This window comes from Ctenopharyngodon idella, chromosome 4 (genome assembly GCF_019924925.1).
Source record: "Ctenopharyngodon idella isolate HZGC_01 chromosome 4, HZGC01, whole genome shotgun sequence".
Lineage (NCBI taxonomy): Eukaryota > Metazoa > Chordata > Actinopteri > Cypriniformes > Xenocyprididae > Ctenopharyngodon > Ctenopharyngodon idella.
The window spans coordinates 10,646,233-10,663,398 of record NC_067223.1 but is presented as its reverse complement, the minus strand read 5'-3'; the positions used below and the strand labels follow the sequence as shown (position 1 = coordinate 10,663,398).

Sequence of the window (17,166 nt, the reverse complement as noted above, 5' to 3'; positions counted from 1 at the left end):
AACAAATTAATAAAATAAAATAAAAAATATTATAATATAAAAAAATAAAATAAATTAACAAATAAAAATTACAATAAATGCTGTTGTGTCTAGGCACAATAACACATTTTTAAGATAAAATAAAATTAAAAATTACAAAAAATAAAATTCAATTAAATTAAAAATTGTAGACCACTAACAGCTACATCACTAAAAGGTGTGTGCTACTGTGTCTGGGCATTACATTAAATTAAAAGTACATTACATTAAATTACATTAAAATAACAAAAAAGAATAACAAAGAATAACAAAACAAAAAAGTAAAGTAAAATAAAGAAAAATAAAATATATTAGTCCACTAACGTTGTTTTTTTCGTTTGTCCAGTATTGCTGGCAGCATGGCAGAAAGCTACGACACAGAGAGCGGCTTTGAGGATGCCGAAAGCTCGGATGTTGCAAACTCGGTCATTCGGTTCATCAACCGTTTTGTTGACAAAGTGTGCAACGAGAGCGGCGTGACCAACGAACACCTGAAGGCCCTTCACGCAATGATACCAGGTAAAGGGACTTTCACGGACAATGCAGCCATCAGAACGGGTCTGAACAGTGCTAAATTTTAAAAAGTTTTTCTTTTAATTGCAATTCTTTAAAATGTTAATATTCCATTGTGTTTCTCTTTTAGACATTGTTCAGATGCATATCGAGACATTGGACGCTGTTCACAGGGAGAGCAAACGACTGCCGCCTATCCAAAAGGTAACCAACTCATTGTTTTATGTTCCGCTGGGCAGGAAATGCAGTGTAGAAAACCAGGCAGATCCACCCACATACCACTTCAACCCCACCACCCTTGAGTCAGAGTGCCACGGCAGGTACGTTTGCGTGACGGCACTGCCTCACTGACCGTGGCCTGAGTGATGCATGCTGGTCTTATTGGCCTGCTGTTCTGAGCACACTTTAGTCTAATGTTCTGCCATGCTTTCTTTTAACTCATAGGTTTGATTTTATCGCAGAACCTGGTGCAAAATTACCATAACGTCCTAGCAGAATGCCCTAACAAAACCTTTATGGTTCATTTCATTTGTTTTGAGACAAATTTAGACATTTCCACTGTATTGCACAATCTACTTCCCCTTTTATCTAATTTCAAAGCAGTCTTAAAGGGATAGTTTGGCCATAAACGAAAATTATCTTCATTTACTCACTTATGTTGTTCCAAACCTGTTTGCCTTTATTTTATTTTATTTTATTTTATTTTATTTTATTTTATTTTATTTTATTTTATTTTATTTTATTTTATTTTATTTTATTTTTTTGTTTTTTGTTTTGTTTTGTTTTGTTGTGTTTTATTTTATTTTAAAAGAACATCTGCTTTTTTATTTTATTTTATTTTATTTTATTTTATTTTATTTTAAAAGAACACCTGCTACTATTTTATTTTATTTTATTTTACTTTTGTTCCATGGAAGAAAGTCAGTCAAATGGGTGTGGAACAGAATAAATTGAGTCATATTCCCATCTTTCATCACAATGGCAGAACTGCGCAGTGAAGTGTGGTAAAGACCTTTTTCTTATCTTATTTGTTTTTTTGTTTTTTTTGTTTTTTTTAACTTTTTTTAACTATTTTTACTCTACTGAGTTCTGAAGAAAAGTACTCTGTGCTTAAGAAGCCAGTCATGCATCTTTCATCACTCATTGCCTAGCAACCAGTGCTGTCACGGGACGCTAGCATTGAACACTTTCCTAAGAACTCAACTGAGAGAGTTCGAATGGACTCCAACTAATGTACAGCTCTAGACAGATGGGCTTAAGATCGAGGACACGTTCCTTTGAAAGACAGTAGATGGTCATGAGATCTGTAAATCATTCAGAATTACAGTGTCAAATGTGATGAAACTTGCTCTTGCATAAGCTCCTGGAGAGTATTCTGGGTTAAAGAGCCCACTGTTTTTTGCCCCATAATGCATTTGTTTATTTGGAAAAAAAAAAAGAGAAAAATGCTAGCATCGATTAAATAAACACAGGCTACTTTTCCCTGATGAAAATGTTGCTTCTGGCATTTCTGGACTTATGAAATTTTGTTAATAGAACTGTGGGAATGAAAACGTTGTTTTACAGAATGTTTTACAATCTGAATTCTAAATAGACTCATTCAAGTATCCCATGCTTTAAGCCAACGTGAAATCAAAATGGACCCTATTTACTTTGTAATGCACGTCAGTTGTCGTATTGTGCATGATTCATCAGTGTACATTAGGGGTTTTCCTAGGCATGTAAAGGCACGTAAAATGAAAAACGCATTCTACAGAGTGCCTAAAGGGACATGGTTAGGCTTGCTGCGGTAGTCGGTTACTTTACAGTACTAAATGATTTCACTTATCACATGATGAAGGTGAGGACAGATGACTGACAGGACAATGTCGGAGGATTTGGTGCACAACAGATCCTGAACATCATTGACAAATATCTTATATTGTAAAATGTGCGGTCAGTACCGACATATATTGACACATATTTTTTCCTCCCATCTCTTTTTTTTCCCCATCACCATGTCCCTCCGTAGAATGCGTCATTTCCTTTCTGAACATAGTATTCGCTTCGGGCACATCCCTAGTGCACATTATTCAGAAGAAAAAAAAATGTCTTTTGTAATCTTTCATCAAAATATTACAACTAGAATTGCTTTGTTGTTGTTTTAGGTACTGCAGTCAATTCAAAAATTAAGTAATTTAATAAAAAATTATATGATTTCAGATAAAAATGTAATTTGCAGTAATGGTATATAATGATAAAAGAAGTGTTACCTTTGGGATCTGTTGAGATGCTCTTTTTTGATATGTAACGCCCTCATGATCTAACCAGTTCCCATGAATAGAATCAGTCCCACTTGATGGAATATCCTGTTTTACTTGAAAAGAAGTCACCTTATGAATGCAGTTTCATATTGACCAGAAACTTTCTCTTGAATTTGGACTGACACGTCCTCATTAGACTGAAAGTGTTTTAACATGCAAGACCATTAACCCACAGAAATGTCAAACCAACTGAGAGGAAATGCACCTTTGTGATTTGAATGATCTGTTTCCTCCAGTTCATGATATGTTGAAGCATTCTGCATGCTTGATGTGAAGTGTGGTATTAATTTTACATTTGAACAACTTGAACATAATATATGCTGACAGTCATTACTTTCATTTTTTGCTTTCCTCAATTTCTTTCTTTTAATTTACTTCTCCTTTCTTTCTATTTCCTCTTTATTTTCTTCTGTTTCCAGCCCAAGCTTTTGAGACCGACTCTACTGCCCGGTGAGGAGTTTGTGATGGACGGCATGCGGGTGCACCTCATAGCAGACGGCCGAGAGGAAGCCACTGGCTCGATGGGTGGTCCGCCCCTGCTGCCTGCCGAAGGAGCCATCTTTCTCACTACCTACCGGCTCATCTTCAAGGGCACACCCACCGACCCTCTCGGTATGCTCCTATTGGTCAAGAGGGATTGATTTTGCATGATTAGTTGAGAGCAGGAAGTCTGTTGGTCATGAATTATAGAAATGTCGTCCTTGTCTCAAGTAATTTTCTCTGTTTAAGAGATGTAGGACACTAACATGACTCATTGTGTTCACTCTGTGAAATTTGAAAATGGAAATCAACACAAAAAGCCTTTTTGGAGGTGCAATAAATGTTGTCATACGTGTTTGTATTGTGCAGTTGGAGAGCAAGTGGTCACCCGCTCCTTCCCTATCGCCTCCCTCACAAAAGAGAAGCGGATATCTAATCTTAATCTTCCCATGGATCAGTTCATACAGGATGGTCTCCAGCTGCGTTCCTGCACCTTTCAGGTATTGAGCATCACCTGCCTTTCCTTTTGCTCCATCACTCACAGTACATGAAGTTATGTAAGTGCACAAAAAATTTTATTTTAATGTATATTTAGTATTGTCGGAGTCCCTTTAAGGCAACTCATTTCACTCGGCTGCCATGTTTAAAAACTCCTCTCGGGCAGCTATGTCAGTCATGCAAGTACAGCTCCTATCTCTTTGAATGAGGAAGATCAAATTCTCCAAAGCTCTTTAGCCGCTTTATTTAGAAGGCAGGCCTTATTCCACCATATTGCATGTTGCAGTTTCTCCCATTCATAGTAATATGAGTGCACTAGGGCTGCACGATTAATTGAAATTAAACCGCATGCAATTTGGCAAAGGTTGAGATTATTTTATGCGCAGCTTCTCAGTGAAGCACGGCTCTGTGATCAGTGGTAAATGCTGCTCCTTCTGAAAGCCAGAGGGTGCTTTCGCGCAGAAACTCCAAATATGCACCGCAGAAGTAAGATAACACGTCATTCCAGGAAATCCCTATGTGCGTCATACTATTGCTGTAGCTGAATAAACAGAAGATTGGAACGCTTTGATAGATTAAACATGACTAATAAACACACAACTACGACAATATATGGTTTATATGAGTTCTTCAAGCCGCCTTGGGTATTTTCAAGATAATAAAGTATATTTATACTTCAGTGCTAATTGACATAGCCTTTTTCACTGTATAGAATACTACAAAAAAACGTGTTGCTTTTTCAAATGCATATTATAAGCACCTCAAACTTGCAGTGCTTTCAGATGGAGCAGCATTTACTATTGATCACAGAGCCATGCTTCACTGAGAAGCTGCGCATAAAAAATAATTGCAACCTTTGCCAAATTGCATGCAGTTTAATTTCGATTAATCGTGCAGCCCTAGTGCAGCCCTAGATTTCATAATCGCAATAAGCCAAATAGGTTTAAGCGTGATTTCATGTTAATTGTGATTAATCGTGCAGCCCTAGAGTGCACCATCTTTGTATATCTAAAGTCTTTGGAATTGTTTAGATGCCACAAAAAACTCAACTGACCATTTAGATAATGACAAAAACCTGTATCAGACTTGGTGCGAAGGGTTTTGGTGCAAAAAATTGCTTGCAAATATTTTTATTTATTTATTTATTTGTGATTTAGTGTCATGCGACTTGATCAAGCCTTTATTTTAATCTTTCTTCTTTTGTAGCTTATGAAGATCGCCTTTGATGAGGAGGTGGCGTCAGATCTTGCTGAGGTGTTCAGGAAGCACATGCATAAGCTTAGATACCCACAGCACGTCCAGGGCACGTTTGCCTTCACTGTGGGTCAGTCTGCAAAACTGGTGGTGGAGCACAAGACCAAGGACAAGAACCAGTCGCTAAGGTAAGAACTAATGGATGTTAGTGTAGGATGGAAGGATCTTCTCCTTTAAACAACACAGCTCTCAGCACATCTTTCTCTTGCATAAAAGCTTTCTCAATCCAACCTCTTCCTGTTTGGGTCATGTGTCCCAGTGGCACTGGTTAAAAACTAGTGAGAGCGAGAGGAAAAGAAATAGCATGTGGCGATGCTGCACAAGCCGTGAATTATTCAGCAGTGGAAAATTCGAAAGCTTTTGCATTTAGATCCTGCATTAGCAGCAAATGGGTGTCATGGCAAACTCAGAAGCAGTTCTGTTCTTCGCTGCCCTTGAAGGCAGGACCAATTATCTTCAAACTCTTTTAAAAGCAGCTTTTAGTGTTTTAGAAAAATACACCATGACAACAGCTCAGACATGTTATGTATTTAAATGATGAGTCTTCCCTCTAGGCTTGGAAAGTGCTTGATGTTTACATGCAAACATGATTTACAGTGGGCTATGTGAAAATGTATATTATAAAATATTATTTTATATTGGTTTTATTATTTTTATATTTGGCCTTAAAATATGAATATTCAAGGTGTATTTAACTGTTTGTGTGTGTGTGTGTGTGTATATATATATATATATATATATATATATATATATATATATATATATATATAATATTATATATATATATATATATATATATATATAATATAATATAATATAATTCCTGAATATTAACATAAGTATGATTTTTCAAGTGGTTAAAATGTTTGAGCTGCTGTTTCTTCTAGAACGCTGTCTAAAAACCTGGTTAAGACCGCAAAGAGGACCATTGGACGTCAACATGTAACACGGAAGAAGTATTCCCCACCGACTTGGGAAAACCGCAGCAGTTTGCAGTCAGAGATTGATGAGGATGAGATCTCTGGTAAGATGAACACAAAAACATACACTCATACCTTTACATTTTGATCACCAACACGTGATTGTGCAATATAATGCAATTTCTTTGATTGAACAGTATCTGAAGAGCCGGACCAGAGTTCGCTCACGCTCTCCTCCACCATCCGTTCGTCAGACCGCCAGACCATGAGTAATGTGGTCGAGCGGGCCTGCTGTCGTGACTATCAGCGCCTGGGACTGGGAACGCTCAGCAACAGCCTGACACGCTCTAAAAACGAACCCTTCCGGATCTCCACCGTCAACCGGATGTACACGGTCTGCCGAAGGTGAGTCCCAGATTTCTCAGAAACAAAATTTCAAACACTGTTAACCACTGTATTTGCGTAGTAATTGTGCCTAAATCTAATTGCCTGTCTGTCCATGTGTTTCAGTTACCCAGGGTTACTGATCGTGCCTCAGAGCATCCCTGATTCCACCATCCAGCGCATCTGCCGCTGCTACCGGCAGAACCGTTTTCCTGTGGTGTGCTGGAGGAACTCCCGCACCAAAGCTGTGCTGCTGCGCTCGGCCGGCCTGCATGCTAAAGGCGTCGTGGGCTTCTTTAAATCACCCAATGCACCCACTGCAGGTTAGAGTTTAGCAATTTTTAGATATTTAAGTAGCTATTATCTTATCTAGTAATTGTTTTTATTATATATTTTGCTATTTTATGCTATATATTTTATTTTATTACATTATTTATAGATTTTTTAAATATTTAATTTTTTGTAATATATTGTATTATATAAATATTAATTAAAATATAATATATTTATATTTTTAAGTGTTATTTTACAATTTTTTTATATACTATTATAGTATTTATTAATATTTTGAATGCTTTTTTTATATCTTCAGTTTTGATTTTAATTTTAGTTTCAGTAATTTTATGTGCTTTTGTCATTTTTATTAGTTTTTTAATATTTCTATTTAGCTTTAATTTATATTTCAATTTCAGATTTAATAATTTTGGTACTTCAGCCTTATTTCAAGGCAGCATTTCTTTTCTTTTCTTTTTTTTCCCCAAGTCTTTCAACTAATCTTAGATTTTATTTTAGCTTTATTTTAATTAACGTTTTGATTGTAATTAATTATAACAACACTGGTATATTACATGCATACATAAGTATATTACATTATATAGGCTATTTATTATTTTGGAAGTCACTTTTATACATTCAAGATGCACTTTTATCAGTTCATGCATTCCCTGGAAATCGAACCCATGACCTTTGGCATGCTAGCACCATGCTCTTCTGAGCTCTACTATTTAAGCCCAGCTCTCTAACCACCAAGCCACATTTACATGAAGCAGATGAGCACAGGAAGAGACCAACCAGAATATATTGATGGAATATAACTAAGTTGTGTTTGGTTTCAGGCCCGTCCCAGGCCGACTCCACCAGCCTGGAGCAGGAGAAGTATTTGCAGGCCATCATCAGCTCCATGCCCTCGTACAGTGAAGCCAGCGGGAGGAACACACTCAGCAGCTTCACCTCCTCACACATGAGCACCTCAGGTCAGACTGTGACCCTGACCCTAACATTTAACCCTAACCTTACTCTACCCTACCAATTCTAATCCTCAAAATCCATGTCAGACAATTAGATGCACCTTAACAATTCACTTGTGATATTCACACCCTAATGTGTTATGTGTGTAATATTCAGACTCATCAGACAAGCTGAGGCAACCTAAAATTGGAGCTTTAATGAAACAAGTCATGGGGACTAAAGAGGACGTGCCAGGAACCTTCAGTCGAGGAGGTGAGAAGTGTGTCTGAGACATTTTAAGATCCTCACGACTTAACCCCGCCATTCATTCCTCTGTTCCCAACCATTTATATTCAAATATATTTTGACATTCAATCCTACATGACAGGAAGTCATTGTGTGCATTTTTGTATTGGCTTTGGTTATATTGGTTAAATTATATTGTTGTATTGGCTTATTGCTAATGTTAATTAATTGGGCTAAAATAGCTGCCCATATTTGTTTGCTGATAGTAATGGGCATTTTTATGTCATCTGACCTTAGCGCTGGGTCAGAGGGCAAGGGTCATCTCCCTCTCCCAGCCTAGAGTTTCAGTCAAGGCCCGCAACTCGCCTAGAGGTACAGTAGGCCCGCCCCTGCTCTCAAATCTAACCAATCAGATTTCTCGACAATGACGCCAGCAAGTTTGAGCACTAAGTTTCCATGTAGTGTTGTCATCCTCTTTTATCTGTGCTAACTAATCGTTGACCACCATGTCTGTTTGATTTGTATTGTTTGTGCGGATGTGATGAGCATCTCTTTGCATGTGATCCACCAGATTGTCATTGTCTATAATGTGTTTGTAGAAATCCCAGATTCTCTGCACCAATACCCAAATAAACACACAAACGATTCCACATAGCAGAATTAATTGACCATTCTCCAGCAGTAAATGATCTCCATTGGTCCTCTTTGTGTTTCTCAGGGAAATGGGGCAGTATTCGTGGAAGTGGGCGGCTCAGTACGTATAACCCTGATGTGGGGAACAGGCTGGCTGGGAAAGAGTCTCCCCAGGCTAATGGAGGCCCAACTGAGACCTATTTCCTTCGCCAACAGAGAGCGTATCTCTACATCATTGGAGACAAGTCCCAGCTCAAGGTTACTGGCTTAAAATATATAAACTTTCATAGGAATATGACTCTATATATAAAGTAACTTAAGAAAACAATATTAGTTGATCTTCAAGAGCTGCAAATAGTTTCCTACAATAAAGATTCCGTATATTCTAGATTTAATTAAACCTATTAATTGCAGTATTGTATTGTGGGTGCACAAGTTAAACTCCGAGCCTTGTGGTGTCTTGTTCAGGGTGGAAAGCAGGACTCCTTCCAACAGTGGGAGGTGGTGCCGATCGAGGTCTTCGATGTACGGCAGGTGAAGAACAGTTTCAAGAAGCTGATGAAAGCCTGTGTGCCTTCCACCTCATCCAACCCAAATGATCAAAACATGACTTTTCACCGTTGCCTGGAGGAGTCGGAGTGGATGAATCTGGTACCTTACACCTTTTCTAATTTTAATTGCTTTAATTTACGTTTTAAAATCCAGCGTATTAGTCAGTAATTGCTGCAATTTTTGATGTTATTGATGTTTGTTGTGTTTGTGTCCCATAGCTTCATAGGGTTCTACAGGTGTCCGTTCTTGTTGTGGAGCTGCTGGACACTGGTTCCTCTGTCATGGTTAGTTTGGAAGATGGCTGGGATGTCACAACACAGGTAGGACACACACTTAAACATGCATGAGCTGTGTCTGCTATCGGTTTTGGGCCATGTGTGTATTAATACTGCGTTGGATGTAGGTGGTGTCCTTGGTGCAGCTGCTGTCGGATCCATACTACCGAACGATTGATGGCTTCAGGCTGCTCGTGGAGAAAGAGTGGTTGTCGTTTGGCCATCGATTCAGCCACCGTGGAGCCCAGACGCTAACCAGCCAGAGCAGCGGATTCACACCTATCTTCCTTCAGTTCCTCGACTGTGTGCACCAGGTATGTGTTCTGGTGGCTGTTCGATACAGGTTTTCTAGTGGCCGACACCAGTAGCTAGAGAGCAAGGAGGCTGATAATAATCTCAGACTTCCCAAAATTTTGCTGGTCAAGAAATTAGGATCACTATCAGTAATTGTTTGCAATGTATGCCAGTATTTTAAGATTTTTTTTTTTTTTGTTAATGTTTCCCCATTTTCTTTATGCAGGATGTGTCACTTGTTTACATGCATTAGTTATATTTATTCAGTTTTTCATCGAAGCTGTTAAAATCTATTTCTGGAAAGGTCTTATCTTGTTCACTGTAAAAATTACATGTGCATGGTCAAGTGACTGTTTTGTTGGGTGCTGATAAAAAGTAATCACCATAATCTTTGAAAGTGCTGTCCAAAGGAAAGGGAAAAGGAAGGAACCTTATCTGTTTGGTGATGATATGAGCAGGTACAAGAAATGCATCAGGTATAGAAAGGGAGCTTGTTAATACATGCTGATATACACATACATGTCCCAACTTCCTGCTTTGTCACTCTAAACCAGCCACACATTCAAAGATGAGATACCGTACTATAACTCCACCGGATTGCACAAGACTTATCCAGTTAATTTACCCTGAAGATAAGGACAGACTTTCTTTCTTTCTTTCCCTGCACATATAAAGAATGAGATTGCTTAATAGTAGTCTTTTACACAATAAAAACGATTAAGCTTCTAGAAATCCAGGAGATCCTGTTTCTTATCCCATGTCCTTCTCACTTATATCTGTACCATTAAAATGGCTTTTATCTCATCACTAGGGGGTCAGGTTTTTTTCTTCATATATATACTGTATATATGGTATTTTTCAAATGTTGTGATGACGTTCTTAGTTTATAGTTAGCATTTCATTGTTTATGCAAAAAAATTAGATAAATACTGTAGTGGGGAAAAAAATATATTGCCATCCTTATCAAGTAGAAGACAATATGTAAGAAAACTTGCCCAGTATATTCTCCGTTCCTTTAAAATGGCTTTTACCTCATTGCTATGACTCCACAGTTTGTAGATGCCTTCATAATTACTTTTATGATTGATGCAAAATGCATAGTAATGATTTACAGATGAACTGCTTAATATTTCTATAGGTGTCCCACAAGGTTCAGTCTTGGGCCCGGTTCTTTTTGTCATATATACTCTTATATATGGTTTTGTGTTGTGGTTTTGGGCATATAAACCTGGTCTTGTGATGGTTTTCCAGTCAGTCCATGTTTAATGCAAGCAAATTTAATTAATTGTTCTGCACATTAAGATCTGATAGATGTTACATTTTAATATTCTCCCATCTGCTCATTTTCACAACAGATCCATCTGCAGTTCCCCATGGAATTTGAGTTCAGTCAGTACTACCTGAAGTTTCTAGCCTACCACTACGTCTCCAACCGCTTCCGCACCTTCCTGCTGGACTCAGACTATGAGCGCATAGAACTTGGTGAGTCTAAATTGACAACCATTAAACTTTTCAACATAATGCCAACTATAATCTTTGACTCTCGTAATGAGATTGTGATCTTTTCATGTTATTGTTCCCTCTTTGTGTTGTACTGTAAAAAGTCAAATTACCTTGCAGGAAGTTTCATGGTGCATATTTACAGTATTCAATCATTAAACCCTATTTGGCCCTTTTCCAATGTGTTTCCTGTTTAGGTGTTTTGTATGAAGAAAAAGGTGAGAGGAAGAATCCTCAAGTGTGTAAGTCTGTCTGGGATTACATTGACCGACTCAACAAGAAGACCCCCATATTCTACAACTACATGTTTTCACCTGAGGAGGAGGAGGTCACTTTCTAATTTTGTTCTTGTGTTTCTCAGTTTAGTTTGAGATTAAGTTGACTTTTTTTCATTATGTAATTTGCAACTAAATGTGACTAAACGACCACTAAAAACATTTATACATATCCTTCTATTGATGTTTTTTTATATTAGTAATACTCTAGTGCCCTCTGTTGGTTAGTGTGTGTAACCCACATTTCTTCTTCTTTTTTTTTTTTTGCAGGTCTTAAAGCCCTACAGCTTCATCTCCAACTTGAAGGTTTGGGACTTTTACACGGAGGAAACACTTTCTGAGGGTCCATCCTTTGACTGGGAATTAGTGCGGGGTCGACAGGAGAAGCTACAGGAGGAAGCTGGTGAAAAGCAGGAGACAACAGCCCCCAAGTCCCAGCGGAGGATCGTCTGGCCTTGCTATGACAGTCTCAGTAAAGTAGTGCCTGATGCCATCACCAAACTCTTGCAGGTGAGGAATAAAGCAAAAGTCCTCATTCTAATTAAATTATCTTCTTTATACATGTATCCTGATGATCATCTTAATATATGTGTGTGTTTGTGAGCAGGATGTGCAGAATCTGGAAACTGAGTTGGGACAACCTACGGAGAAATGGAAGGACACGTGGGACAAGATTAAGACTGCCCAAAGGGTTGAGTCCAGACTAGAGAGCAGGGTAAGAGACTAAATAACATCTTACCTCCATCTACAAATTATTAATGGGATGGTGTACTCATAGTCTGTTTCTCCTTCCTCAGCAATCATTTTCCAGCTCTCTGCTCATGTCATCTAATATGAGCCACCAGCGGCGCTCTCAGGGTGTGTATCTGCAAGAGAGTGGAGTCGGTTCCTCCATTAACCTGGCTTTGGACTGTGAGGTCAATGCCACGTCCACGCCTGCAGCTGGTCGGCCCAGTACCAGCACGCTCTACAGCCAGTTCCAGAGCACTGAGAGCGAGAACAGGTCTGGAAAAGCTTTCTGTTGCCGCTGGGTGTGATTTTGGGAAAATTACACTCTCAGCTTTAGCTATGGTTGTATAGATGTAGTTAATGCATGGACTAGTGTTGTCAAAAGTACCGACCGCGATACCAAGCCGGTACTGAAATTTTAAAAATGTGATGCTTTGAGCACTGTTGAGCAGATTCGTAAACACCTCTGATTGGCCTTTGTCGCGGTCGGTACTTTTGACAACGCTAGCATAGACTTGTTTTTTTAAATGAACTTCTAAGATTTTAGGTTAAAATTTCTATGAATGTATAACTGAAAGTCTAAATTATAGGTCCTGTTACTTGTCACCAAGTTTTTTTCCCGATTTTTAATAATTTTTTTTTTTCATTCGCTAGTTCACTTTAAATGGTCCAGTGGGGTGGAATTTTTTTTTTTTTTTTTAAATAAATAATTTATCATATTTTCTTTGTTTTAATTTTTTACAAGTGATGTTATTGTTAAGTAAAAATATTAAAAATAATTTTCAGCATTTAAAATAAAGCTGAAATACAATTAAAAGTTAGAATTAAAATTAGAAATGTTGCCTTGACAAGTAACTGAAAAAATAAGTTTCAGTAAAGTACTAAAATGACTAAAACTGAAATAAAAATATAATTATAGTAAATAGATATATTTAAAAAGGCACATAACAAAATGACTAAAATTTAAACTAAATAAATTATATAAATATTTTAATAAATAATAAAATATTTTATAAACTAAAGCTAATAAAAAAAATGAATAAATACTCTAATAGTACATTAAAAATACTAAAATAACAGTTTTTTATTGTGAGCTCATAAAAGCTATTTCATTCAAGAATTTGCAAAATGCTCTTTACTGTAGTTTTAAATGCAGTATGGATTGGTCTAAGTTGAATGTTTGGAGGTCAGATCTTCTCTTTAATAAAAGTGATATATTTTTTTGGATATAGGAGCTTCGAGGGTATTTTATACAAAAAAGGCGCTTTGCTGAAACCTTGGAAACCACGTTGGTTTGTACTGGATAAGACCAAACACCAGGTAATTCATTGCAATTGAAAACATTTTTGACCCATTTAGACCCATAATAGTTTCAGTATGCAGCAAATCTCGGATGTTTTAAATTAAAAATGGGCTGTTTTCAATATGTTTTTGGTCAAGAATAATTCAAAGGGACTGCTATTTGATGCTCCTGTACCCCCTTTTCTCTTTTTTTCTCTCTAGTTGCGATACTATGAATCGAGGCAAGATAAAGATTGTAAGGGAATGATTGAACTCGCTGAAGTGGAATCTGTCATTCCGGGGACGCCCACCATGGGAGCACCTAAAAATATAGATGACAAAGCCTTCTTTGATGTAAGACCTCTATAATCAGCTCACATTGCTTTATTCCTTTATAACTCACACAGCATTTTTTTAAGCATGTTAACCCCCCTCCCTCTCTCTTTCAGCTCAAGACGACCAAAAGAGTATACAACTTCTGTGCCCAGGACAGCATGAATGCGCAGTTATGGATGGACAGTATTCAGAGTTGCCTATCTGATGCGTAGGGGGGCAGGGCTTTGCAGAGAACAGAACTGTGACAATTTGTGGGGGGGCGAGGCCAGTGACAGACAGTGCTCATAGCCAATAGGCAACGCTTCCCCAGCGTTTACAGAGGAAAGTTGGAACGGGCTCCCGTGTCGATGGAACTTTACAATGTCGCACCTCACCACATTTCAGCATATTTTGTTTGTCGAAAAGCTACGAAGAATTCCCTTTAAGTGGTCTCACCAGTGCTCGGCTTATTTTAAACAGTCAAACCCCCTGGATGTTCTCCTATGGTTGTTTGAAAAGGCATGATGTGCCGCTCACATCCCACCATATTGCTCCAATACTGCCAATGGCACCATTCAGCTATGCAGGGGCTCTAAAAATGCCCAATAACTAGCCACAGCTCGCAAAAGAGTGACCCCCAATGTAACGTTTAACCCTCTTACCATCACTATGCCACTGCTTGGAGTCAAACTGCACATCACATGTCCCGCCTTCTCATTGGCTAGACAAGTTCTCTCGCTCCCTTCTGATTGGTTGGCTTCGTCAAACAGGGTGTCCATGCAACGGTTCATGAAGGATTTGTGTTCAAGACTCATTTTCCATTATGTTATTTACATCAAAATAATAAGCAAAGATCCATTGTTGTGACAGTTTACCATGTCCGAACAGTAAAGTTATCAAAATGCCATCTGGAGATTCACATTTGACTGTTTACAAACTTAATTTTTGGGTTCTTCCTATGAAAATAAAAACCACTATTGCTTTTGAGAGTTTAAGGGATGCTGAAGGAAAAGGAGGGATGTATTTTGTCATAATTTATGCACAGAAAGATGATTCTTTGATTTTTAGAAGACGAAAAGACAGACTGAAGGGGGAGGACGCGGTGTGTGGATGAGATTTATATCCTCTTCGTTTCATCAAGTTTCTGTTTACACCAATCAGAGGCCAGAGACTGGAGCTGGTCGCAATGACAACTGGGTTCCGCATCATTTCCTGTAACAAAAATATATGAATTCCGAAACTCTTCAAACTTCAATTTGAGATATATTATTGGACCTAAGTGAGATATCAGACCTGCCATATATATTTAGCAAATTTAATTCAAAGTAAAAGCGAATCAGCCTGTCCCGAAATCAAGCGCGGGTCGCAGTCGTCATGCGCTTCTGTTCTCCAGCCTCTGAGCCCTAGATCTGTCAGAATCAGTGTTTTAGTTAGTCTGTTACCTGTTCTGTTTGAATCCTGTACATAGAGGAGTTTGTTTATATTATTCCTTTAGAGAAAGGGTCTATTTTGCTGGACTTGGTGAGGATGCATAAAAGTATGACCTGTTTATCACAGGACTGCACCGTTGCAGGGTTTTTTTTTGTTTTTTTTTTAATTCCAGATACAAGAACTAACACACACACACATGGTGTAAAATAGGGTAATACTTCAGAACTGTTGACAACAAAATTTGAATTGTAGATTTTTGTTCCAATAACTCCCTTTGTATATAATACTCAAATGTGTATGTTAATGGTAGTAATTTATTTAACTTTGTCTCCTGAATATGACAGTCCTCAGAGCACCACTTAACTTTTAAATTAGAAATCCAATATGTGCCATTGTTTATCTCTCTGTTAACGTGACTAATGATATATATATATATATATATATATATATATATATATTGGAAACCTTCAGATGTGACTCATAAATAAACCCTAAATTTCTTTTTAATTTTTTTTTTTCTTCTTTGAAGTGATCAGTACAGGTTCACATAATTCGAGTCCTATAGGATGCAGCAGTTTTTGTAACATTCATTTTATCTGACAGCAAAAACTGCATAACATTTTTAATTATTTATTTTTCATACTTTTTTTTTTTTTTTTTTTTTAAATTAGATTTATTCCATCTGATCCAGGTTGTGTTGTCAATCATGCCATATATATTTTTAGGATTAAACCACTGTGAGGTTCATGGCCTCCTGACATTTGTGTGTGCTGCTTTTTGTCTTTGTTTATTAAATTAAAACATGAATATCCCAATCCCTCGTTTAAACGCTAGAATATCTGCCCTTTGACTCTGTGTCAGTTAAACTGGGAGAGGGAGGCTAATAATTTTACTGTTTAGAGGTGTAATTCTTGTTTTATGGATTGGTAGTGTTCCATAAAGGAGGAATTCACCAATAGTGGTAATTATATCATAATTTACTCACTCTCATCTTGTTCTAAACCCGTGTAACTTATGACTTTTTCCCAGAGCTTATGGGCAGAATGATGGCTTCAGTCACCATTTACTTGCATTTTGTTAAAAAAAGAAAAAAAAAAAAAAAATGCAATTGACGCTGGTCTTAAAATCTTTTTGTGTGTGTGTTCAACGGAAGAAAGGTATACATATTTTGAACAGCATGTGTGTGTAAATAATTTCAGTTAATTTAAAAATATTAAAAATCATTTTTGGGCGATGTCTGTAGCCTAATTTTGCGCTTTCTGGACGCACATGTACACGGATTTATGTAGGGACCCATAGCACCATCTGCTGGTAAATCATTAACATTACAGTAGCCGTAGCTTGGCTGTGTGATGTCTTGTAACCTAAATGTAGATGTGATATTCATATTTAACATATTTTGTTGACATGAAGATATTTAGTTCTCGACAATTTTATCTTTATCTGACAGAGAACGACATGCACTGTACAGTTACCTCAGCCTCTCAAGAATAATTAAACGGATATTAAAAGACGTTGTGATTGGTTGATGATAAACCAATCACCATTTTTATTATGTTTCATAGCAAGGCCTTCGATAGCTCAGTTGGTAGAGCGGAGGACTGTAGTGGGATAAGCTGTCATCCTTAGGTCGCTGGTTCGAATCCGGCTCGAAGGAAAACGTTTATTTGGTTTGGTTTATTCACAACCAGCAGTGTTAAAATTAACATAATCACTGGTAATATTTGCGTGATACTAACAGAAACCGCGCTAGCTAATAATTATTTTAGTTTTGCAATGCTAGGCGTTTAACTAAATTCCATTACAAATGACGTCACTACAGACCTTCGATAGCTCAGTTGGTAGAGCGGAGGACTGTAGAGGCTTAACACTGACATCCTTAGGTCGCTGGTTCGAATCCGGCTCGAAGGAGTTGATTTTTCAATGACATTACAACACTTCGAAGGATTCCAGCTTTATACTGATGCGGTAGTGCCTCGTCTGGCTGTGTACATAACTGACATTGCATTTAATTTGGCAAACAATGAAAAGAAGAGAA

At 37.6% G+C, this 17,166-nt stretch overlaps 1 protein-coding gene and 2 non-coding genes across 3 annotated transcripts in view; all 3 read left to right on the top strand.

Moving 5' to 3' along the window:
• Window positions 1-16,362, top strand: part of sbf1 (SET binding factor 1) — a 57,723-nt gene extending 41,361 nt beyond the window's left edge. Inside the window, 23 exon segments of the mRNA XM_051890061.1 lie at window positions 365-537; window positions 662-735; window positions 3,254-3,446; window positions 3,684-3,814; window positions 5,019-5,194; window positions 5,954-6,090; window positions 6,184-6,391; window positions 6,497-6,693; window positions 7,486-7,623; window positions 7,775-7,870; window positions 8,141-8,215; window positions 8,562-8,734; window positions 8,945-9,127; window positions 9,247-9,348; window positions 9,432-9,617; window positions 10,953-11,079; window positions 11,295-11,425; window positions 11,643-11,882; window positions 11,980-12,087; window positions 12,170-12,375; window positions 13,334-13,421; window positions 13,605-13,736; window positions 13,832-16,362. Of these exon segments, the coding sequence (XP_051746021.1) occupies window positions 365-537; window positions 662-735; window positions 3,254-3,446; window positions 3,684-3,814; window positions 5,019-5,194; window positions 5,954-6,090; window positions 6,184-6,391; window positions 6,497-6,693; window positions 7,486-7,623; window positions 7,775-7,870; window positions 8,141-8,215; window positions 8,562-8,734; window positions 8,945-9,127; window positions 9,247-9,348; window positions 9,432-9,617; window positions 10,953-11,079; window positions 11,295-11,425; window positions 11,643-11,882; window positions 11,980-12,087; window positions 12,170-12,375; window positions 13,334-13,421; window positions 13,605-13,736; window positions 13,832-13,930 (3,373 nt within the window). The 3' untranslated portion in view covers window positions 13,931-16,362.
• Window positions 16,363-16,698: 336 nt separating this feature from the next.
• On the top strand, window positions 16,699-16,785 carry trnay-gua (transfer RNA tyrosine (anticodon GUA)). Its single transcript is given in 2 exon segments — window positions 16,699-16,735; window positions 16,750-16,785. It is a non-coding gene; the product is annotated as a tRNA-Tyr (tRNA).
• Window positions 16,786-16,951: 166 nt separating this feature from the next.
• Window positions 16,952-17,039, top strand: trnay-gua (transfer RNA tyrosine (anticodon GUA)). The gene is given in 2 exon segments: window positions 16,952-16,988; window positions 17,004-17,039. It is a non-coding gene; the product is annotated as a tRNA-Tyr (tRNA).
• The last annotated feature ends 127 nt before the right edge of the window (window positions 17,040-17,166 follow it).